Consider the following 24,854-nt stretch of genomic DNA (forward strand, 5'->3'; position numbering starts at 1 on the left):
AAAGTTTAATAAAAACTTTAACTACAGGAAGTGACACAAATTGCGACTCTCCAATAAACAAAAAATATGGAAAGTTGCTTGCCACCGGCTACCTCCATTTTTAGACAAAAAAAAATGTAAAAATGCTTTAATTTAAAAAGATTTAATCTAGAAAAGTATAAAATGAATTATCTTATAAAGAAAAAAAAATAGCAAAATGAAATTTATGGAGAGAGCCGAGAGAAAAGAGCACCCAAAAAAACTAAAAACAAAGAAATTAAAAAAAAAAAAAAAATTGAATTCGCCGAAAAAACAGAAAGCAAAATCGGAGGAAGCACAATTGCCCAAAAACAGAAGGAAAAAAAGCGGACATTTCCAGAACCAGACGCACACAGACACTCCCTCCTCTAATTTCCTCGTTCTCTCTCCTGCATTGTACGGCCATGGAACCTTCCAGTCCAGCTCCGAGGCGGAAATCCTGAGGAGCTTCAAGCATTGTTCAGGCTGGATCGAATTCGTCACGGAATTTGAGTTTCTTCGGATTTTGGTTTTTGTTCTCGGATTCGATCGCAATGGAGGCGTTGATGGAGCTGTGCGACCTGATTGCGGAGCACCCGGCGCAATTCACCGAGAAGCTTTCGTGGATTTGCGGCCGCTGTCCGCCTCCAGAGTTTCTTCTCGGCGGATCGCCGAGGGTTTCGCGGATTCAGCTCAATGCCGTGCTCGCCATCGCTCGCTTCATCTCCAAATGCCCCGATTCCGCCGATCTCCGCCCGAAATCGGTGGTTCTCGAGTTCCTGCGCTCGGTTCCCGCGTCGTTCAATCGGTCGTTTTGGCCCCAATCGTTTGGAAACGACTTGATCGCTTCTTTCTTCTCCGATTTTTTGGGTTACGTTTCTAAAGCCACCGAATTGTCTCCCGATTTTGCTACAGAGATTTCTGGGTTCACTGGTGAGGTCATAGTTTTGGCAATTAGCAATGGCGGCGAAGATTTAGGGATTTCTCGGGCTTTTCTCATGGCACTGTCGGAACATTTCCCGCCAATTTTGCCTTCGGATGCTGAGAAGTTGATTACAATGCTTATTGATCATTTTGCGGTTTCGGGACCAGTGGTTCAGTCCCCGGTGACACCGAGGCGAATTGGGGCGAACTCGGAGACCTCATCTGCACAGAGCTCCCCAATGAACGGAAACCATTACCAAGCGAATGAGGGTTCCAGCCCCAGAAATGAGGCGAGTAATGTGTCAGGTTCATCGGGTAGTATATCGTCAAGGGGGTCGGTGATGATGAATGGGAGCAGCATTGTGTGGAAGAGTGGTGTTGATCAATTAGGTGTGAATTTCGGTCTCGGTGATGGAGGCGGAGCTGTGATGCTTAGGCAGCAAGTTTCTTCATTTGAGGAAGAATCTGTTGAGAATTTGGAGAAGCAAGATATTGCTTTCAAATTGGTAGCACATATTTTGGATAAAGTCCGCATTGATTCTGCGCTTTTGGAACAGGTCAGATTTATTGCAAAGAGGCAGCTACAGTCTATGTCAGTGTTTCTGAAGGTAAGGTTTTAATGTTTCAGTTTTGAATATATTGTTTTTGCAATGAGAAGTTACTGCTTTACAGTGCTGTCAATGTGAAAAACTAGAATTGAGTTTATATGAGCAAAAGGAAATGTAAAAATATGAGATTGTTTTTGTCATTTGTTACTTGTGAGCAGATTAGAAAGCGGGATTGGACTGAACATGGGGCACTTTTAAAATCAAGAATTAATACAAAACTGTCAGTTTATCAAGCTGCTGCCAAGTTGACTCTTAGTTGCCTGTCTTGCTATGATACGGATATGAAATCAGCCAAGAAATTGGCACATGAGAATCTGGCATTGTTGATGGATGCTTCTGAAGCCTGTTTGCTCTCCGTGTGGCGGAAAATGAAGGTTTGCGAAGAGCTCTTTGCTTCTTTGCTATCTGGGCTTGCACAAATTGCTGTGAAGCGTGGAGGCCAGGCACTACGTATTTTGCTCATCCGCCTAAAACCTGTTGTGTTAACTGTATGCGCACAGGTGCATATTTTCAGTTGTGCTACATTTTAAATATCATTCTGAAGTGTGAAAGGGAATTTCACTTTATTTACTTTTGCTTTTCTACTATGTGATTTTACAGGCTGATACTTGGGCAACCAGCCAGGGAGCAACGTTTGAGAGTGTGATGAAGACAAGTTGTGAGATAATTGAATCTTGTTGGATCAAGGAGCGTGCTCCAGTTGATACATTCATAATGGGATTAGCTACAAGTATTCGTCAACGAAATGACTATGAGGAACAGGTTGGTTGTTGCATACAAGATTCTAATTAACAGATTTACATGTATAATACGCATATGAACATTTACTTGCATCTGAAAGTGTATTATTTTGTCTTTATTTTAATTTATGTCTCTACATTCTAGATGTAAACATGCTTTTGAACGTATACTTTTCAACAAAATTATTGTTCCTCCCTTTCTTGTATGTACTTCTTGCGAGGAAGAGTTTTTCTTAATACAAAAATTATACCTGAAAGAATGGCACACTGTGCCTTTTCTTAGCATGTCAAACCGTGGTGCCATATAAGTAATGAATTTCTTCAATTTTTTCTGTCTATCTATCTTGACTTAATCTAATTCTTATAAATCTTGCTAATATCAGGTTGATAAAGACAAAGAGGCACTTCCTGTTGTGCAGCTTAATGTTATACGCTTGCTAGCCGATCTGAATGTTGCTGTTAAGAAGTCTGAAGTCGTGGACATGATATTACCTCTATTTATTGAAAGCTTGGAAGAGGGCGATGCTTCGAGTCCTAGTTTATTGCGACTCCGGGTATGATATCTGTCTTTATGGCATAAATGTTATTATATAGGTTTTTCTTTAAACATCTTTAACTAGTAACTTTGATTAATATTATCCAGCAAAAATGCTTAATTATATGGTTTCTTAATTATTTATTGTATTGTACAACAGCTCCTTGATGCTGTATCACGCATGGCAAGTTTAGGTTTTGAGAAGTCCTACCGGGAGACTGTTGTTCTAATGACAAGGAGTTACTTAAGTAAACTTTCAAGTTTAGGATCTGCTGAGAGCAAAACTGTGCCACCAGAAGCCACAACAGAGCGCCTTGAGGTTTGTATACTTAAGCAAAACTACACATGATACTGTTGATTGCTTGACTTGATATAAAACGGATTCTCACTGGTTCAATCATATTCTAGACTCTTCCTACAGGATTTCTTCTGATTGCTAGTGGTCTTGCAAATGCGAAATTACGTTCAGACTATCGTCACCGTCTACTGTCTTTATGCTCAGATGTAGGCCTCGCTGCTGAATCCAAAAGTGGAAGGTAGAAATCTTTCAAATAATATATCTGCTGATTGTATGCTCTAGAGTTTTTCATATAATTCTAATTTAATTAATTTACAACTTCCGCACTCGAAGTTTTTTTTCTATTTTTTGTTACTTTTTCAAAATATTTCCTTTTCTCATTGCAGTTGTGTTTCAAATTTTTATCTGATATCTAACTCTTGCAGGAGTGGAGGAGATTTTTTGGGACCACTACTTCCCGCTGTAGCTGAGATATGTTCTGATTTTGATCCTACAGGAGATGTGGAGCCTTCACTTTTAAAGTTATTTCGCAACCTGTGGTTCTATGTTGCTCTTTTTGGCTTAGCACCCCCCATACAGAATGCTCAGCAACCTGCAAAGCCACTTTCCACTTCACTCAATAGTGTAGGAAGCATGGGTACTATTCCACTACAAGCTGTGGGTGGCCCATACATGTGGAGTGCACAGTGGTCTTCTGCTGTTCAGCGAATTGCTCAAGGAACACCTCCACTTGTAAGATTTTAATGAAGTATTTTTGCTTTCTCTTGATGTTGTGCTGTAAAAGTGACTATGGACTTGCTATCTGTGCTTTCACTTGTTAGATTTATTTATTTTTTCTATTGTTGGGATGGTAGTGCCAAAGTAATCTCTCGTTCTCTGACACACACACACACACTATGCATTGCCTGTGAATTGTCTCTGGTTCTATCGTAAACAAGAAATCATTTGTCGATGATGCTTGTACTGTGTATGTATTTAAAATTAAAAACTCTTCTGTTGTCTCCTTAACATGGAAAGTTAGTTTGGGGGATGCTTTCTGGTTTGTGAAGCAACATAGTTGCTTCAATTTTTATGTTGCTTCAATTTTTACCCCCCTTCTTGCTTTGATTTGGTGTTTTGCGAGGTTATGTTCCCAAATTTTAGTTTTTCTTTTTCAAATTACTATTCTGGAGTTAAAAACCCAAGAAGTATGCTATATAATGTAAAATAGTGAATCTCTTCTCTTCATGTTGTTTTACATCTAATGCTCTCATACCAGATGTATAACCACTATTTTAAATGGTTCCAACCACACACAACCCAACCGAGGCAAATATATTCCCCTTCTATTGAGAGTATCTCAAATAACTTTATTTGAGGGACACCTTGTGGGAACCGCTCCGTGTTTTATTTCAATTATCCAAACTGTTTTCTTATAATTCATTGTTCAAAGGTCATCCTTGCAAAAAGTTACACACATTGGAAATCATTAAACATGATCTTCCTGCGAAAAAAATAGACGAACACGGTATTGAAGAAAACACTAAAATGAAAGTATTTAATGGAGTTTAAATGGTTTTGGATTTTTATGATTTTTTCCGATGATGATCTTTGCACGAAGATCTATACTAAAAACTAGACCGTTCCTACAAGTATGATCTTCGCAAGGATGATTTTTGCAATAAAAGCTTTGAAGGAAGATTTGATTAATGGGACCCACACAAACACACACACAAACTATCTATCTATCTCTTTATCAACATCTCTTTATCTCTAAACCTATATACAGTATATTAACTCTTAATCAACACATTCTCTTCAATTATCAGGGAATTCACCTAAACCCAAATAATTAGTTACTTCTTGTTTCTCTCTCATGTCTGCTGTTAAAAGTACTTTAGGATGTTTAGACAGTTATAGTTCCATGTGAATCTGTGTCTGCTGGGACTGATTACCCCCATTCTTTACTAGTTTCCTTTGCACTGATTTGTTGAACTCAACTTCTGTCCGACTCAGGATGAGTGCAAATATTTATGTGATTGTAACTGATTGTTTGTGAAATTTTACATGATAATGTCTCTATTTCAGGTTGTTAGCTCAGTGAAATGGCTTGAAGATGAATTGGAACTCAATGCTCTCTACAATCCTGGTAGTCGTCGAGGGAGTGGGAATGAGAAAGCTGCTCTAGCCCAAAGAGCTGCTCTTTCTACTGCTCTAGGAGGGCGAGTTGATGTTGCAGCAATGAACACTATATCAGGTTATTAAATTTCTTACTGCTTAGTGCTTATTTACTGCTGACATAAATATACGTTCTCTGTATTCATTAACTGTCTACAATTTTGATTTTCATATTACAAAAAATAGGATCCCTGGATTTTGTTAACAGTTACTCTTCTCACAAATATTAAAGTATTACTTTCGAATGCTTTGCAGGTGTGAAAGCTACCTATCTTCTTGCGGTAGCATTCTTGGAAATCATACGATTCAGCAGCAATGGTGGCATCCTCAATGGTGGCACTAGTTCAGCTGCTTCTAGAAGTGCATTCAGTTGTGTTTTTGAATACCTAAAAACTCCAAATCTTGTGCCTGCTGTCTTCCAATGCTTGATGGCAACTGTGCATAGGGCTTTTGAAACAGCAGTGTCGTGGCTGGTATGGTTTTATTCTTTCATAAAGCTTCTGAAATAATAGTTTTTCCTTTTTATCAGCTTGATTTAATCTGTGCTCTTCTTTCATGTGTGCATCTGTGCTCACATGTCTGCTGTTCTTATTGCTGTTCAGGAAGATCGAATATCTGAAACAGGCAATGAAGCTGAGGTTAGGGAATCTACTCTTTCTACCCATGCTTGCTTTCTCATCAAAAGCATGTCACAGAGAGAGGAACACATTCGGGAGGCTGCTGTGAACTTGCTGAGTCAGCTTAAAGATAGGTGTCCACAGGTAAGATTATACTAGTAAAGTTACTCTAATATCAATTATTTCCCGGTTCTCATTGTCATCAATCTTGCCCAGTAAAGTTGAAACATAACGATATGGATGCAGGTCTTGTGGAATTCATCTTGTGTTGATTCCCTGCTATTTTCAATTCATAATGATTCGCCTTCTACTATTGTCAATGATCCTGCTTGGGTGGTGACAGTTCGTTCTTTGTACCAAAAGATTGTTCGGGAGTGGATTGTTAAATCACTTTCACATGCTCCTTGCTCTAGCCAGGGTCTTCTCCAGGTTGGTCACTATACTTTCTATTTATGAAGTCGGTATAAGTTTATTGTTGTTATCAAATCTTTGAGCATTCATGTGGTAAGTAATATAATTTTAGACAATTAGAACCTCCTCTTAACTACAATTGTTTTTCTTTAAGGTTTTGGACGTTTGGGCAGTCATTTTTTTTTCTCTTCTGACATACACTGACATCAAATGGATCTTTAAGTATGATAGTTCGGTGTAATATTCTTATTTGTAGGTTCTCATATCAGTTATCCATGACCTTATACTCGGTCTTATTACAAGAGATCTTATGCACTTCAGAGTATTCTGCTTTTAAGATATTATACCTTTTTTAATTGTGTTTTTAATATACAACTTGTACATGTTTTAGTTGTAAGTTCAGTTAATGTATCTGCACATTTTTAGGTGCTGTTTTTTGAAAGTAAAATGAAGTACTGAAACCGTATCATTGAATTATACGTACTGATATCTTATAACTGCAAAACAAGTGGTGAATATGCTCAACCTGAAACTTTAGTGTTGGACTTCTAGTCCACTGCATTGTACTTCCATTGTTTTTATTCTGAAAAAAGCATATTCAACCTGTTTGATGATTGACGATTAAACATTTGAAGTCTTAATTCATTTTTATTTCAATATACATTTTAAGAAATGAAACCAAATATATTTTAGTGAACAAATAACAAACTAAAATCCAACCGAAGAAGTTTAATTGGTCAACGTTTAGGTGGTGAGGTGATATGATAGGTACACTGAGGATGGTAGCTGAGCAACTTGAATTTCTTTTAGTTAAATTATTATGTATTTGAATCTAGAAATATAATCTTACCGGTGTTATTGGTTGTTGAGGGTCATGTTTCATGAATATGTACGACGATGATACGACACCGTGTGATGAGATATCTCCAAAATGTAAGATCCAGATATAACAGTTAAGAAATTCTAATCATCATTATCATGTAGAAGTTGTAAATTATAATATTTTGTAAAAGAATTGAACAACCAAGATATCTCCAAATTGTATAGCCCTGTTAATTATTATACTCTCAGGCCTTTTTTTAATATAAAAGAATTTTACGACACTACTTCTCATATCCTAATGTGTATTTGTGGCACCATGTGCTGTATTTATGTCGTATCCAAAAGTCAAACTTGCCGTAAAGTTAACTGGATAAGAATCTGGAGTAATCAACACAAGTCGAGGCTGATCTTGGGTGTATCAGGGCCTTCTCCATATGATATACTGCCTCACATTGGAAAGTTTGGAGTATTTGTGATGTTGGAGCAAACTTCAAATTATGATATATAAGACTAAGTATGAAGCACTGCTTGATTGAGGGTCTTCCATTTTCTATTAGTGCAATTTACACATATTTTCAGTCCGTTACTGTTTGTTTTCTTTGAGTCTCTTTGTCACATTATCAATGTTTTGGGCATGAAGAATTATCTTTATAAGAATTCGCAAGTGCAATAATATGAGTCTTTCAAGTGTATTAATTTGTCTTTGAGTCGCTTAGAATTGAATGCTGAACACTAAAAACTTCTCGAGTGGACGTATATATGTTGAGTGTTTTAATTCCTGCACGTCATTTGGGCTTTATCAAACATCTTTTTAGCCTCATTTTTGTGTCTTTTTTTTTTTGTTTCATTGTTCTTTTCTTTTATTTGCATCTGCAGGAAAAGCTTTGTAAAGCAAACACATGGCAAAGATCTCAGCATACAACTGATGTTGTATCGCTTTTATCAGAAATACGGATTGGTACAGGTAAAATTGATTGCTGGAATGGCCTACAAACAGCAAATATTCCTGCAGTCATGGCCGCTGCAGCTGCAGCATCAGGAGCAAACTTGAAACTATTAGAAGCCTTCAATTTGGAGGTGCTCAGTACCGGCATAGTTAGTGCAACAGTTAAGTGCAACCATGCTGGAGAAATTGCTGGCATGAGAAGCTTGTATAACAGCATTGGTGGATTTCAATCTGGTACGACACCGACTGGATTTGGTATTGGTGCGGGCCTTCAAAGGTTGATCTCAGGACCTCGTCAACAGACACAAGCCGAGGACGATTCATTTAATGGGATCTTGCTCACAAAGTTTGTGCGTTTACTACAGCAATTTGTGAATTCTGCAGAAAAAGGTGTGGAAGTGGACAAGTCTCAGTTTCGCCAGATTTGTTCTCAGGCAACCGCATTACTACTGTCAAATCTGGTAAACATGCCCTATCTTTTTTTTTTATCCTTGCTTGCTCAATTCTTAAGCCTTTATGTTTCATTATCTGATTTTGTTTTTTCTTTTTCTATTCCAGGGCTCTAATTCAAAATCAAATGTAGAGGGCTTCTCACAACTACTCCGTCTTCTCTGTTGGTGTCCAGCTTACATTTCCACGCCTGATGCAATGGAAACTGGCGTTTTTGTCTGGACTTGGTTAGTTTCTGCTGCGCCTGAACTGGGATCTCTAGTCCTTGCGGAGCTTGTTGATGCATGGTTGTGGACCATTGATACAAAACGTGGTATCTTTGCATCTGATGTGAAATATTCTGGCCCTGCAGCAAAATTAAGGCCTCACCTTTCTCCTGGAGAGCCAGAACCGCAGCCTGAAATTGATCCTGTTGAGCAAATAATGGCTCATAGATTATGGCTTGGATTTTTCATGGATCGCTTTGAGGTGAGGATTGTACCGATTTCATGCACGAATAAATATTAACTACTATGCAGTAAAGATTTGCCTAGTAATTTGATAATGTGCTTGAACTTGAATATGGGAATCATAATTCTGTTTTGTGATAACTTAAACGATTCTAAAAGCCTTACAAGATGACTATTTCTAACTATTGGTGTATATGTAATTGTTGTCTTTTTCATTGGTTTTTTATGGGACAAGGAAAAACAAACTTACCCAAAACTTTAAACTTTCCTGAAACTTATTTATCCAACCTGAAAATCCCAACGTTATGCCTCCTTATTTTATCATAAAATAATTGATGGTTGGACTTGAATTTTCTTTCTTGCATCGTCTCTCACCTAGCGTCTACCATTTTCTTTTCTCTAATTGTAGCCACTTTAATCGATCCCTATCTTGTTCTACATCATTTTGTTTTTATTTTTCACTTTTATGTATGGTGTTCCAGTTGGGGAATTTATTCTCAGTGGAAAAAATAACCGCTTAAAAGATGGTTCTCATTTAGTTATATACTTCGTCTTGTGTCACTTGACATGGTTTATGTGTTCTCACCTATGTATTTTCTTTTTGATTGGCTGTATAGGTAGTTCGACACAACAGTGTTGAGCAGCTCTTACTTCTTGGACGAATGTTGCAAGGGATAACAAAGATTCCCTGGAATTTTTCGCGCCATCCTGCTGCTACTGGTACATTTTTTACTGTCATGCTTCTTGGACTGAAGTTCTGCTCATGCCAATCCCAGCGAAATTTGCAGAACTTTAAAACAGGGCTTCAGTTGCTGGAAGACCGGATATATAGGTTACTGCATTTTAGTCTTTTGCTGTGAATTTTATTCATAATTATTATATTTATTTACACACTATTGATCATATGAGGGCACCTTGACTTGCATGTTACGAAATGATATACGCACAACCCTTATCTCCTTTTATGCACTCCTGCTTATTTCTGCGCTTGGTTATCATTTGATTTGTTCAATCCAAAGGCCAGAAATAAGCAGGGGAGTACATGGGGATAACAGGGATGTGGAAATCATTTCTCGTGGTAGTATGTACTTGTAGCACAATTTCTTGCCTTCATGTACATGAACGCTTATTCATTGATGTTCATATGGCCCTTCGATGATTATGTATACAACTCTCTCTCTCTCTCTCACTAGAGTTCAAGGCAACCATATGTACCATCAATTGGATTCAATACAAATCAATAACTCAACTGTATACGCATTAATGCATTCTGCTGGTATATACTAGGATGTGTGTTCTGTGTTTTAGTGTTTAAGCACACTTGGTTCTATACATTAGGAAAACTAATGAAAAGGGCTTGAAAACTTTGAGTTTTAACGATAAGGACAAAATAAAGGGTAAAGTGAATAGTACCAGGATTGACTTTTTAGTGTAAAAATGTGGTTTTTTGTTAAAGTGAACAGTACCGGAAGCTTTTCGTTAAAGTTCCCTTTTTCTTTCACTTTTGCTTTCCAAGTTGTGGCCTTCTTGTCCACTGTTTATATTTAATGTTTTCTACATAAAATTTGTTTCCCATAAAAAACAACTGAGTTAAAAATGCTTTGTTTATGCAACTCTATTGGTTCAACTTGTCTTAATTTTCCCGAGTTTGTAATTATCTGAAAATTACAGGAATTGACATAATCTATGGAAGAGTATACAAATAATGATTATTTATTAAGTCAGTATTCTATCTTGGATCTTAGGAGGGGAAACTCTACAGGATGGAGTTGGAAAGTGTTTTTTTCCACAAATCATGGGAAATAATGGCAAACAGTGGCTGTATGGCGGAGGTTTCTGTTAAACAAGCTGAGATACAGTAGATCAAATACTAGGATCCTTAGTTGAACCTAACACATTGTCATGCAACTAACAGAGTGGATCGTTGTATAGTGGTGGTGTCTTGGAAATTATTTGGTTTCTTCACGAATGAAGGTGCTGTTTACCCCTATATCTGGATTGGCTGCCAAATATGCCAAATTATTTAGAAGGTTTATGTAGGAGCTGGTGTTTGTTTATTTGCTTGTTGATCCGTTCCCACTCCATTGCAGTAGTACATGACTGCAACTTCGGCCAATTATATTGCTGATGGTCTTAAGTAGGAAGTTGGGTACTCATTGTAGTTTTATGTGTTGTTAGCAATAAAGTTGTCTTTTTCTCCAAAAAAAAAAAAAAAAAAAAAAAAAAAGAAAAAATTTGGAGAAAAAAGAAACAGGAATTTGGTTGCAAGAAATACTTTAGCATTTTGGTATATTTTCTGTTGCCAATATTGATATCAAATATATCATATTAAGGTTGTCTGCTTAATTCAATAATAGGTTGATACCATATGTACCGTGTGTGCATACTTGTCCAAGTCAGTAGGTGTGCTTTTAATGAATTATTGTTCAACTTGATTGTGTTCACATTTTCCCATTTGGTTGAAACTTTCTCTTGATGCATGTTACAGGACCTCGTTGGGTTGGTTTGCCTATGAGCCTGAATGGTATGATACTAGCTATATGAATTTTTCTCAGAGTGAAGCTCAATCCATCTCCTTATTTGTCCACTACCTTTCAAATGAGCGAGTAGATGCAGCAATCTATTCTGATTCAAAAGGGAGTGGACGAGAAAATGGGACCACTTTGGTTGATGCGGTAAGATGGCTATGTTTTCAGCGCAAGGTTTCTGCCAGTAGAGTTTGGATTTAATGATTCTTCTTCATGAACAGGATGTCTAATGCATTCTTATTTTATTTTCCCTATTACTGGGTTCCATAAGGTTTTTCTGCAATATATCTGTAAAGTCACTTAATACTTGCAGAATGATCAATATCATCCTGTGTGGGGTCAAATGGAGAACTATGCTGTGGGAAGAGAAAAACGGAAGCAGCTACTTTTGATGCTATGCCAGCATGAGGCTGACAGGCTTGAAGTTTGGTCGCAACCAACTAATACAAAGTAGAATTTTGTTGGCACATTATTCATCACTTAGTAAAGGACTTGGAACCTTTTCTTACTACCATGGTTCCATTTAAAAGTTAACATACTGCTTTTGAATTTCCTGTTATTCTCAGGGAGAGTGCCTCTTCACGGCAAAAAATTAGTTCGGATAAATGGGTTGAGCATGCTAGGACTGCTTTTTCTGTAGATCCTCGAATTGCATTATCCTTGGCCTCAAGGTTCCCAACAAACACATTTTTGAAGGCTGAAGTTACCCAGTTGGTTCAGGTATGTTTGTTGGTAGTCAGGAGAGTAGGAATGGTAAATTTGGGATGTTGCATATTAGTTAAGCTAGTATAATTATTTGCATGTCTTAAATACTTTTCGTGTGGAAAATATAACTTATGAGACATTATGCATGCATCTGTTCAGATTCCCAGAGGCCATAAGCGGTCAAGAAGAGACTGCTTATTAACAGAACAATTTGTTGTTTATGGTTTAAATTCTGACTGACCTAACTGCATTCTTGCTGGGTATTATCACAACTGTTAGTCACATCTTATGTGTCTTAAGCATCGCTTTTCTGTTGCTATTGGTGTAATCTTTTCTTAAGTGGTAGGAGGAAGGGGTACTACGGTAATTTTGAGAAACATTCCCGTACTTATCTGTTGCCTTATATATGTATATGAATACATGTAACTCATAGACATTCATGTGTACATACGCATGCATGCACGCAGGACACACTATAGTATACAAATTGCCTCTTAGGCAGGGATGTCTGCATGTCCCCATCATGTTGTTCAGGCTTGTTAAAAATGAGCCAAGGCACCCTTTTAGTTGAAAACATTATTATCTGAGTCCAAAAAATCTGTCCTTTTGAATACATATAGGAGGTGGGAATATTCAGTTACAATAAATTTGCTGTGTTATAATTTCTTTATTGATATTTGATACCAATCATATTCCCATTTGTTGCTCCTGGGATGTTGTACATTATTACATCTTGATTAAACTGGGGTTTTTTGCAGTCACATATCTTGGATATCCGCTCCATTCCTGAAGCATTGCCGTATTTTGTAACCCCAAAAGCAGTTGATGAAAATTCGGCACTTTTGCAACAATTGCCACATTGGGCTGCTTGCTCAATTACACAAGCTCTTGAGTTCCTTATTCCTGCATATAAGGGCCATCCTCGTGTCATGGCATACGTTCTTAGGGTGCTGGAGTCTTATCCTCCAGACCGAGTAACTTTCTTCATGCCACAGCTAGTGCAGGCTCTGCGATATGATGATGAGGTGAGTTAATAGAAGTTTTGAATTTATTCCTTTAGCTACATTTGTTTTCATTTAGTTTTGTATTAGGGATGCAATTGGAAAGTTTATTTGCATAGGTAAAACTCAGTTTTACTTTATTGTATATCATTCTTCAATCTTATCAAATGCCCAATCAAGTTTTTAGAATCCTTGACTTCTTAGTCTCATACCATATACTCTTAATAAAACAGCCAAGTGTAGGATTCTTTTTTATTGACCTGAAGATAAGATGTATGGTTTTTCTATTCATATGGGGGTGAACTTCAGCGGTCCTTACTACAAAAAAATTGTGCCTTGTGCCATTTACGTTTGGGCGATTTTAAGTACACAACAAAAAATATCACAGTTCTGAAACATTTAATGTCGTTATTGCATGTTTCAGAAAACCAATAAAACTGTGTTTTCTTGTTTTATATGTAGACTTCTGTCCTTTATAATAATAATAGTAATACAACTTTGAGGAGTTTCTAATGAGTGAAATGAATACTGTCCAGTCAAGACAAGATCCTTAAGATCATAAGTTTGTTTCTCAATTCATCATAAATCATCCGCTTGCTCTGAAATGACCTGACCCAATAGGGAAATCCCAATTCATTGGGCCTTTGGATGCAATCAATCGAAAGCCCCAAGGCGCCATATTCTAGGAGCCCAAACTATGTGATTGAATAAATCCTCTTCTATCCACTGCTGGTCGACGACTCCTTCCAAACTCCGATTCATATTGTTCATTGAGAAATCTCTGATCAACGATAGAAGGGATTCCTGATCAACCACCAATTTAATTCAACTTTCCCAGTTGTTATTTATTATTACTGCTATAATTTTTGTGCATTTTATTTTTATTTAAATTTTACAGCTAATTTCTTTGTGTTTATATATTTTAATTATTTTATAATGCGATTTGCCTCTATTATTTTCTATAAAAGTTGATTGGGTAATTGGTCAGTAGGACTAAGGTTGAGGATCCTTAATTTGACCACACGTTCTGGAGGTGCAATCATCATAGACATTTGTTCTACGTATTCCGTGTCGCTGTTTGCAAGTCTTTCTTTATATATCTGATCTCTACTTAATTTGTTTTGCAGAGGCTAGTAGAAGGCTATCTGCTTAGAGCAGCTCAAAGAAGTGATATCTTTGCCCATATTTTAATCTGGCACTTACAGGTGAAGCCTGATTCTGCGAAACTAATCTACTTCCTTCCTTCCTCCGTCTCTCTCATACACACACAGATGCACACACACACACACACACACACTAAAGTCCACATGCATATCTTTTTAGGAAAATTTGATTGTGTTTATTAATGGCAGGGTGAGACATCTGTTCCAGAATCAGAAAGAAAAGATGACGTCCCTGTTAAGGTATGCCTACAGTCTGAGAATGGCCTTGCGTTTTCATTACATGCTGTCAATTGGCAACCAAAACTTTGGGCATATTTAAAGTTTTGTTTGTGATACCACAGAATTTGATTCTATGTTGAAGGTTGATAACTAATATTTAAAGTTTTGAGTCTTTTGGTTGGAATTGTGCTGAGGACAGTCAGCATTGCACTGTGAAATCTAGAGAATATACGAGAAATGATATCATAAAGTCATATTTGAGTATAAATTAAGATATGCATAGAAACGGGGTATCTGCTACACAGTATGCTGTGATAAACTAGTATCTGCCTAGGAGTTTTACTAAACATTTACAATGATACTTTGTCTTATAGGAATGGAATATCTTCAGTAAAAGGTTTGCATCATTTTCTGTAATGCAGTTCATGAGTTAATAAGTGAATTTATGGTGATTGGTGATAGATAATGCATTATTATATTTTAGGTCATCCCTGCATTCTGAATCACTGAAGGGACGGTCAGTATGAATTTTCAAGAACCAATTTCTTGCATTTTGTGTAGAAAATCACAACATTACTTGGATTAAACTTTTGCATTGGACTTGTAATTTAGTTGGAAGCATCTCCAGTTAATTTTAATTCGGTCCAATATGCGCAGTCGTGGAACAAGAAGTTTGTATACCAGTTTGATGTGTTATCATTTTTTATTTTAAAAATAAAAATCCAGAACTGCAGAGTTAATTATCAAAAGCCATTGCGTCACCAGAAAAAATTGTAATTCCGTTCAGCATGTATATCTGATCTTCGCGTGTATAGAACAGTACAAGCTAAGATATGTTTGCATCATTTTGTATCAATTGTACAAATTTTTTTAAAAGGTCTTAAGTAAATTGAATATTCACATGAGTTCACATCGTCTGGGTTTCTTCATCCTTTGTTGTTGAATAACTTGTATTTATTGATGCTTCCATTTCAGAATAGTTCGTTTCAAGAGTTGTTGCCTATTGTTAGACAGCATATCGTTGATGGTTTCAGTCCCAAGGCACTTGATATTTTTCAAAGAGAATTTGATTTCTTTGACAAGGTTACATCTATTTCCGGTGTACTCTTTCCGCTTCCAAAGGAAGAACGCCGAGCTGGTATCCGGAGGTATACTTGTACTGTGTGGAATTTTTTCTATAAAAATGGTCTTTGGATGTTTGAGCTCATAATTTATAAATGTACACACACATAAGCACATGTGTGCATATACGTGTGTGTCTGTATATGCTGTTGATGCTAATATGCAATCTGCTTAAACAGAGAGTTGGAGAAAATTGAAGTTGAGGGAGAGGATCTCTATTTGCCAACTGCTCCTACCAAGCTTGTAAGGGGAATTCAGGTAGATAGTGGAATACCCTTGCAATCTGCAGCAAAAGTTCCTATAATGATAACATTTAATGTTGTCGATCGGGTTGGGGACCGCAGTGATGTAAAACCACAAGCTTGTATTTTCAAGGTAATCTTATCCACTTACATCTCAAATTGATTAGACCCATGTATGGTTGAAAGGCTGCTTATGTTGTTTAGTTTGTACTATGGGATATGATGGATAAAGAAGTTACATGATGCAGACAATTAATCTCGGGATTTTTAAACTAGTGACCTCTTATTTATTCCTATGAAAATTTGAAATATTAGAAATGTTCAAGTTTTTTCTTATTTCATGGCTTAACGGAGCTCCCTTTTTTGAAGGTTGGAGATGATTGCCGCCAGGATGTTCTTGCTCTTCAAGTGATTTCCCTGTTGAGAGACATATTTGAAGCAGTTGGAATTAATCTTTATTTGTTTCCGTATGGTGTGCTCCCAACTGGCCCAGAGAGAGGCATTATTGAGGTTTGGATCTTCGTCAACTACTTTTTAGGGTCCTGCATGCGTGCTATTTTGCTGAGAGATCTTATTCTTTAATTAACACGATTGCATGTGAAGCTTTAGATTTTACAGTCCAGTTCATTTTCCATTTTCATTATTTGGGTGTGCTAGGCAATGTTCAGACTACTTTTTTTATACGAGAAACACAGGTTTTATTGATAAAAGAGATACAATGTGGCAGATAAAGTGTCCCCTGAATGAACACACGATTATTCACATCTAACAAGGTTCTGGCTACATTTGCCTTATTTCTTTTAATGATTTGGCTTTGACATATAGTTAAATACTACAGTATTTGTAGAAAGCGGTTGAAAAAAGTGTCTTTCCTTGAAGCTAGCTGTTGCGTAATGTATCAGCAATGGTTTTTAAGAATCTTATCTGGATAATCTTTTTGTTTTTATCTTCCCCATGAACATAAAAGGAAGAACTATTTTATATTATCCTCCAACTAGTTTGTAAACTAAAACATTTTTGCTGTCAGAAGAGAAATCAGGGATCAAGTGTTTTCCTGCCACAAGGCTAGGCCCAATGGTTGTTTGAGGGATTTCAAGGGCTGCAATATTTTTCTTGTCTTTTTGGTAATCTACTGGTGGAAAATCTCTTGGTTTTTGTGCTTTGGTACAAAATTTTCTGAAGTAGGGGTCAAATCTGGATGTTTTAAGCATGGGTTTTAGATTGATTGCCTACAACTACTTTCATCAAGGTTTTATGTGTTTATGCTGGAATAGCACAAGTTATAGACATTTTAAGGCTCAAGCCAACCAAAAGTAGAAACTCCAACATCGATTGTGTCACTTAGCCAATTAATTTGAATTTTGATTTACTAGACATTCATATCTTCAGCTCTACTGTGTGAATTATGAATGTAATTGCATCGAGTGGTATCAGAGATTCAAAAGAGTAATCTGACGTTGTAATTGCCATTCCAAGGGATGTCTAAAGTTGGGTGATATGATCTCCCCAAGCTTCTTCCCTTGAGCTAAATGGCTGATCATAGTACGGGCACATTTGGTTTCTTTCTTAATATATTTTTTTATTGCAGGTTGTACCTAATGCACGGAGCAGAAGTCAGATGGGTGAAACTACGGATGGTGGTTTGTTTGAGATTTTTCAACAGGATTATGGACCTGTTGGGTCTGCCAGCTTTGAAGCTGCCCGCGAAAACTTCATCATTAGTAGTGCTGGTTATGCAGTTGCCAGCCTTTTACTTCAACCAAAGGATCGACACAATGGGAATCTTCTGTTTGACAAGTACGATCTTCGAACCACCCTTTTACTTTCTTATTTTCTTATTTGTTCTTTTTTGTCAAATTTGTGTTCGGAAGGACTGAGACTTATACGTAGGCACCCGGCACATATGGTACAAGCATAGCAAACTCAAAAACTGACCTTCAAACCACTCATATGTATTATTAGCCACTTCCAAATGCTATACTTGAAACATGTAAGATTTACAATTTGTGAAAGTAAGGATTGATCTGAAACTGATGTCGACATGCCTGCTAATGCAGCGTGGGAAGGCTTGTTCATATTGATTTTGGTTTCATCTTGGAAACTTCACCGGGTGGAAACATGCGCTTTGAAAGTGCACACTTTAAGCTCAGCCATGAGATGACACAATTATTAGACCCTTCTGGGGTTATGAAGAGCGATACATGGAACCAATTTGTGAGGTAGGAAGGGGTTTGTCCTCTTTGGTTTCTTTTTCCTCACGATGTTTCTGGATAATATTTTTATGTTGATTCTTTTTGGCTAGAAGTTTAAACGCGTGTTATGTTCTATGTAATCCGTCCACAGCTTGTGCGTTAAAGGGTACCTTGCCGCCCGCCGATACATGGATGGGATCATCAACACAGTGTCGTTAATGCTAGACAGTGGGTTGCCTTGCTTCAGCCGCGGTGACCCTATTGGAAATCTTCGTAAGAGATTTCATCCAGAGATGAGTGAGCGTGAGGCGGCCAATTTTATGATCCATGTGTGCACAGATGCCTACAACAAATGGACGACCGCGGGGTACGACTTGATACAGTATCTGCAGCAGGGCATTGAGAAGTAAAAAGGACATGTTTGGAGCTTGTTTTACAAATGTACATGATATGCCTGTAGTGTTATAGTAATTTTCGTCGTCGTATAGCTGCAATTTTTTTACGGAGGAATCTCCACTATATAGTGTTGAGAGGACTCTTGGAAAGGCATGAAATCGAAATCATTGTATTCTATGGATGGAGATCCTCGTGAGGTTTGTAAAAATACAGTGTGTAGTTATTATTTTATTAATGGAGTTCAAACTCTGTTGCTTCCAGGTTTTAAAGACGCAAACGAATTAGGGAAGTTGCAGACGGTGCTTTACTGCAGTTGCAGTAAACAATAATGCCTATGCACTTTAGTGTGGACTCAATTCTCACCGATCTCTCTTGTCCTACCATTTAACAATTTATTCACTAGTTTGTCCAAAAAATACAAAAAAACGCACTACTCTTTAAATATCATTCCTAGTGTTCTACTTTCTTCTCTTTGGTCAACTCAGATTTAAAGCCTCAGATAGGGCAAGAGAAAATGCAATGTTACGCAGCAAGCTCACTCACGAGTCCTGCAACACCGAAGCATCACTAACCTAGGCACAGGGGCAGCGGTGACGAGTCACGCAACACCGAAGCATCACCAAGCCACAAGGGCACGTGTGACGGCACTCTCTCGATACCCAGACAAGTAGCTTTATGTGCTGCTTTGTTCGCTTCTTTATGAATCCAAGTCCACTGAACATGTGCTGCTTTGTTGGCTTCCTTGTGAATCCAATTCCACTGAACTTGAGCCAAGCCACAAAGGCACCAGTGACGGCACTCTCTCGAATCTCGATACCCAGACAAGCAGCTTTATGTGCTGCTTTGTTCGCTTCTTTATGAATCCAATTCCATTGAACTGGAGCTACAGATGAAGATAACCTCCAAATCTCCTCCGTAGTAGGGTATATTTTGCATATGCTTTTAACAAACTTCTTCACGACAATGACTTTGTAATCACTTTCAACATGATGTTCTGCAAATCCATGTCTTTAGCTAATACCTGCCTTGAACGTGCTTCCTCTGCCTCAGTTTCCTCAACAGATGATCTGAGGAGATGGCAGTGTTCGCCTCCCAAAAGGATCCCTCCCAATCTCGTATGACAACGCCCAGGCCAGCCTTGCAAGATGATCACCATTCACCATCTACATTTATTTTAACAAAAGCGGGTGTGGGAAGGGTCCAAATGGCATTTCTTCTTGTGATGGCAGAAGCTCTGGTCTCTCTGCAATGATGCTCAAGCCTCTTCGCCACAGAGCGGGAGATGATCCCTTCAGCGTAGCTGTGGTATCAGGGTCCTTCCTGAAAAAAAAGCATTGCACCTTTCCTTCCATATCTCCCAGCAAATAACGCCCACCATGATAAGAAAATGATCCCTTTATGTTGTACTCCTTTCTAAGTTGGTCAAATCTTGATATATTTAAGTAGGTTGTAGTTTTACGATAAGTGGAAAATGATCTCAAGTTCAAACCAAACATTTCTTGGTCCAATGTTTAAAGAGATTCAACTTATTGATACAAACAACAAAGTACAAAGTAGATTGATGATACGAAAACACTAGCATGAATGCTCAACCATACTACCAGAACTTGGTGATGGATCGTTATTTTACACGCACGATACGGTATGATACACAAAAAAAAGTAGATTGTAATTCGAAAACACTAGCATGAATGCTCAACCGTACTACCAGAACTTGGTGATGGATCGTTATTTTACACGCACGATACGGTATGATACACAGAACCAAGATCCAACAGAATCGCTACGTACTCATATAGCAAATGTTGCAGGTGATGGGATCCAAACTAGATGATTTTCGGGCAAGAAATGGCAAACTGGAGACGAAGCACTAGCTTTAATTCCAAGAAGGGAAAATAAGGAGTGGGCAGGGTCCCAATCAGAAGTGTCCATGTGGCAAACAGCTACAGCTTGAACCTTATCACCATTCTCACCTCCAAGTTTAACCTTGAAGAACTTGGTGTCTTTCTCAAAATGGTGGCAGAAGAACACTGCATAAGGATAGGCCAATGGATGGCAAAAAACCATTTTGGAAGCCAAAACTTGTTTAGGCTCTTCTAAGATAGTGTAGCTTTGTGTGATGGATGTTGATGTTGTGGGGTGCTCGGTTGAGAGAATGTTGAAGCGAACACCTGAACCGATGATCTTGGTAACAAAATTTGTCATGGACTCCAGAGAAGTGGCACAAAACTTCGTCTCACCCTTGATGGGTTTCATCTCACATTGTTCAAGTGCATATGCGACATTCTTCGCTTCTTGAGAACCTTGTGGGATTGAGAAGAGTTGACGAATTTGTGGGATATGTGGTGTTGAGAATGGGATGGAATCAGCTACTTCTTTAGGCAGGAAACGAGAATGTTCTTGGTTGGGAAAGTGGAGAGGCATTCTCATACCGCAGTGTAAATCATCGAACGTGAAAAATCCTTGCTTGGATGCTTCATTGTGATCCATGTGAGGTTGAGATTGTGGATGCATATGAATATGAACATGCTCATGAGAAGGCTCAACTTCTTCTGTTCCATAACTCATTTTGTAAGGAGTCTCAACTTCCTTTTTTCCTTCTTTTGTTGCATAACTCATTGTGTAAGGAGTCTCCGCTTCTTTGGTTCTGTAACCCATTATGTAAGGAGTCTCTGCTTCTTTGGTTGCGTAACTCATTGTGTAAGGAGTCTCCGCTTCTTTGGTTCTGTAACCCGTTATGTAAGGAGTCCCTGCTTCTTTGGTTGCGTAACTCATTGTGTAAGGAGTCTCAACTTCCTCTTTCCTTTCTTTGGTTGCATAATTCATTGCGTAAGGAGTCTCAACTGCCTTTTTGCTTCCTTTGGTTGCATAACTCATTGCATAAGGAGTCTCAACTTCCTTTTTGCCTTCCTTAGTTGCATAACTCATTATGTAAGGAGTCTTGACTTCTTCTTTGGTTGCATAACTCATTGTGTAAGGAGTTTCAGCTTCCTTTTTGCCTTCTTTAGTTGCATAACTCATTGTGTAAGGAGTCAAAACTTCTTCTTTGGCTGCATAACTCATTGTGTAAGGAGTTTTAACTTCCTTTTTGCTTTCTTTAGTTGCATAACTCATTGTGTATGGAGTCTGGACTTCTTCTTTGGTAGCATAACTCATTGTATAAGGAGTCTTGACTTCTTCTTTGGTTGCATAACTCATTGTGTAAGGAGTCTTAACTCCTTTTCTGCCTCCATAATTTGTTATGTAATTGGGAATGCCCTGTAGTTAAAAGTTAGTTATGCAAGGATCATATGATTAATCTTAGTAATGTATAAAATTAGTTGTGTCTTCACTTACCTCCACTTCTTTCATGCTTTTTGTAGCTCCAATTCCTTTTCTACCTTGTTTGTTTCCATAATTTGTTATGTAATCGGGAAGGTCCTGTAGTTAAAAGTTAGTTAAGGGTCATGTGATTAATCTTAGTAATGTATAAAGTTAGTTGTGTAATCACTTACCTCCACTTCTTTCATGCTTTTTGTAGCTCCATGCCCAATTTCGTATTGTTGTTTAACTACATCCCTTGCTCCAGTGGCATAACGACACTGCTTTAGAATAACAAGAAATATGATTTACTTTTTCTATATATCTCGAGCCTCAAGATTCATTTTAACAAACGATACAATATTTACAAAAATACAGTTAACAACAGGTTGATAAACTCACATAAAATATTACTAATAGATCAAAAGTTAGTTGGTAGCTTATGTTTATAATTGAGATGAGAGTAAATCTGAGCGATGTACATGGTTAAAATTTACTATGCTCTTAGAGTACTGTCTATAAAATGGTTAATAAACAAGTACATATTCACATATTCCAGAAACTCGAGCAATAAAGTTTCTGACTCAGTGAATCCTGTTAAAACGAAAAGAGGAAAAAAAAATGAAGACCTAATGTTGCTGCTGATCACTCTTTCTTTTTTTTGTTGTTGTATATGGCTATAGGGCTTAAATATGAAGGTTATTTTGGAATGTTCTGTTCTATCAATCAAGACCATTGGTTTTATCCGTTTTCATTTTTATTATTTGCAAATAAATTTTCAATGGAAAATTTGAGACAAATAAAAATTATAAATATTAGAAAATATATTTCATGAAACATTTATAAATAGAAACTGAATAACTGAACGCTAGTTGGAAAACCTGAATTAAAAATCTTATTTATGTATTTCTTTTTTTTTTCTTTTTTTTTTATGAGAAAACCTAAGTTGTTTTTCAGATTTAGTACAGTTGTAACGTACCTACCTATATTATAATAAGATTACAAAATTTTGTACGAGAAATATATTTAACGTAAAAATGAATACAACAATCTAATTAACAGTTGCCTATAACAGTTAACAAAAATTTCTGTTAATAAAACCAGAAATTTGTGAGTTATAATTAAGTGAAAGTTGGCACCACGAATACTAAAGCAGATAATAATTTAATATCTTTCTTGTCCATTTTAAAATTTTTACTTTTAAATACATATACTTAGTAGAGTAATGCTAATAGATCAAATTTTGTAACGATATCATAATACCATATAACACAACAAGTGATATGTTCGTAAAACATTAATATAACTTGGCATGTATAAATATTGAAATACAGAAACATAACCTCCTAGGGTCCTAGAGTATGAAATTAATTTTCTTTACAAACGATGATGTTAGTGGGTTAAATGGTTAGTTGTTAAAGGATAAGGAAATAGGTGGGGGATTAAACCCACATCATAGTGCATAGACATGATTATTTTCCACTACTGTGATAATGCGCCATCTGCATGAATTTAATTAAGATACAACAGTAGGACGTTTTGGTGAGGTGATAAAGGTATTACCAAAACAAACAGAAGACAAAAGATGATGAATCGAGAGGCCATATTTCTCTACTCTGAGACTTCTCTCCTCTTACTCTTAGTGAGGGTGTTTAACTAAGAGGGTGTTTAAGGGCCTTTTATAAGCACTGAGAGGTTTCACTGGTTTTAATTTATATTAATTTAATTGATAATCATTCTTATCTGAAAGGATAAATATAATGCAACCATGTGCATGACTTAACATTGCCCCCCTTATTTGGTGGTCGTATTTTATAGGTAAGTAATGATGGCAACTAAATCACATTCACAGAGATTTAAAAAAGACCATACTTTGGGAACTATATGATGAGACATGCAAAGCGTCTTTGAATGAGTATTCTTTATTGGTAAAAAAATTCTTTAATGGATATGATATAAAATGGAAAAATTACATATGGAGTATACTTTTAATACTTAATTTTATATTGAGATAACACTTTTTTAATATTTCAATGAAAGACAAAAATTAATATACGTGGAAGACAACATTATTTACTTTTTTCCACTAAAGTTTAAGTTACAAAAATACCCTTTATCTTTAGCATCTTTTCACACTTCTCCTTCTTGCTCTTTTCTCTCTTTCTCTATTTGTCTCTTTCACTCTCCCTTTCCGTTCCCCATCTCACCATTTCATACAGTAAACAAACAACCAATATCGGCATAGCATGAAAAGGATAAATAAATTTAATTTCATCAAAAACAAACAATTGAGTTTTCGAATTCAGCAAAAATACGCAATTGAGTTACTAAATAAAAAAAAAAAAAAAAAAAAGGAATTAAAAAAACACATATGGGTAGGAGAGAGAGAGCGTGGTGAGCATTGAGAGCAACAGCGAATTTGTCATCTTTCAACGAAATTGTAGAATTCAAAACAGCACCACGCCCACCACCATTTCTTCTAACAATATTAATAATAATTTATTACCCACCACTTCTACCTCAAATGAGGATTCTCCAAAATCTGTTCTTTGCAAATGCCCAGGTACTTTCACGACTTCTTTCCCCATATAAGAAAATTTAACAAAAACACGCACATGCACATATGTTTTACATACTACTATGATCCATATAAAGAACAAATTAAATAAATAAATAAAAGAATTATTAATTTTAACTTTTTAGGTTTTCTTTTGGAATGTAACTACGAAATTACAAATTGAACATAAGAAGTAGCTGATGGCATGGTGGTGCATGGCGAGGTTGATGTTACTAAGCTTATGATTGAAGATAGGAAACAGTGGATGGACAACATATTAAACATTGTTGAAGAAGATAATGTGAAATTCCTCAAAAGACTTGGAGATAAAACTGACATGTTCGTGTCTCGTCTCTTGTCTACTATTTTTTGAACCCTTGCGTTTAGAGTAGTAAGGAAATGAAAGAAAACATAGGGAAGTAATTTTTTTATATTCGAATGGTGATTTGATTTAATCTAAAAAAAATTATGGGGA

At 36.9% G+C, this 24,854-nt stretch overlaps 2 protein-coding genes across 2 annotated transcripts; one reads left to right on the forward strand and one right to left on the reverse strand.

Moving 5' to 3' along the window:
* Positions 1 to 283: 283 nt before the first annotated feature.
* On the forward strand, positions 284 to 18,782 carry LOC137724382 (phosphatidylinositol 4-kinase alpha 1). The gene is made up of 26 exons (XM_068463126.1): positions 284 to 1,529; positions 1,688 to 2,029; positions 2,130 to 2,291; positions 2,653 to 2,823; positions 2,965 to 3,123; positions 3,213 to 3,340; positions 3,528 to 3,834; positions 5,170 to 5,338; positions 5,515 to 5,732; positions 5,862 to 6,020; positions 6,123 to 6,305; positions 7,986 to 8,516; positions 8,614 to 8,973; positions 9,572 to 9,786; positions 11,443 to 11,629; positions 11,796 to 11,932; positions 12,049 to 12,202; positions 12,946 to 13,212; positions 14,316 to 14,393; positions 14,541 to 14,591; positions 15,546 to 15,718; positions 15,872 to 16,067; positions 16,304 to 16,444; positions 17,523 to 17,731; positions 17,992 to 18,153; positions 18,278 to 18,782. Exons 1-26 carry the CDS (start codon positions 552 to 554, stop codon positions 18,534 to 18,536), a joined length of 6,096 nt encoding a protein of 2,031 aa, XP_068319227.1. The 5' UTR covers positions 284 to 551; the 3' UTR covers positions 18,537 to 18,782.
* A 1,365-nt stretch (positions 18,783 to 20,147) lies between these two features.
* LOC137724993 (BURP domain-containing protein 6-like) lies at positions 20,148 to 23,427 on the reverse strand. Its single transcript, XM_068463614.1, has 5 exons — positions 23,386 to 23,427; positions 22,017 to 22,106; positions 21,859 to 21,942; positions 21,562 to 21,780; positions 20,148 to 21,111 (listed from the first exon to the last, which is right to left on the reverse strand). The coding sequence occupies exons 1-5, from the start codon at positions 23,425 to 23,427 to the stop codon at positions 20,314 to 20,316; spliced, it is 1,233 nt and encodes a 410-aa protein (XP_068319715.1). The 3' UTR covers positions 20,148 to 20,313.
* Positions 23,428 to 24,854: the final 1,427 nt, after the last annotated feature.

This window comes from Pyrus communis, chromosome 2, assembly GCF_963583255.1.
Source record: "Pyrus communis chromosome 2, drPyrComm1.1, whole genome shotgun sequence".
NCBI classification, from domain to species: domain Eukaryota; kingdom Viridiplantae; phylum Streptophyta; class Magnoliopsida; order Rosales; family Rosaceae; genus Pyrus; species Pyrus communis.

Bases quoted from the DNA above. Each gene is read 5' to 3' on its own strand.
- LOC137724993 (XM_068463614.1), bottom strand. From the start codon at position 23,427: ATGGCCTCTCGATTCATCATCTTTTGTCTTCTGTTTGTTTTG. The intron at 22,107-23,385 runs GTAATACCTTTA...GTTATTCTAAAG, and splicing joins TTTGTCTTCTGTTTGTTTTG to CAGTGTCGTTATGCCACTGG. The intron at 21,781-21,858 runs GTAAGTGAAGAC...TTTTAACTACAG, and splicing joins AAAGCATGAAAGAAGTGGAG to GGCATTCCCAATTACATAAC.
- LOC137724382 (XM_068463126.1), top strand. From the start codon at position 552: ATGGAGGCGTTGATGGAGCTGTGCGACCTGATTGCGGAGCACCCGGCG. The intron at 8,517-8,613 runs GTAAACATGCCC...TTTCTATTCCAG, and splicing joins CATTACTACTGTCAAATCTG to GGCTCTAATTCAAAATCAAA. The intron at 16,445-17,522 runs GTTTGGATCTTC...TTTTTATTGCAG, and splicing joins CAGAGAGAGGCATTATTGAG to GTTGTACCTAATGCACGGAG.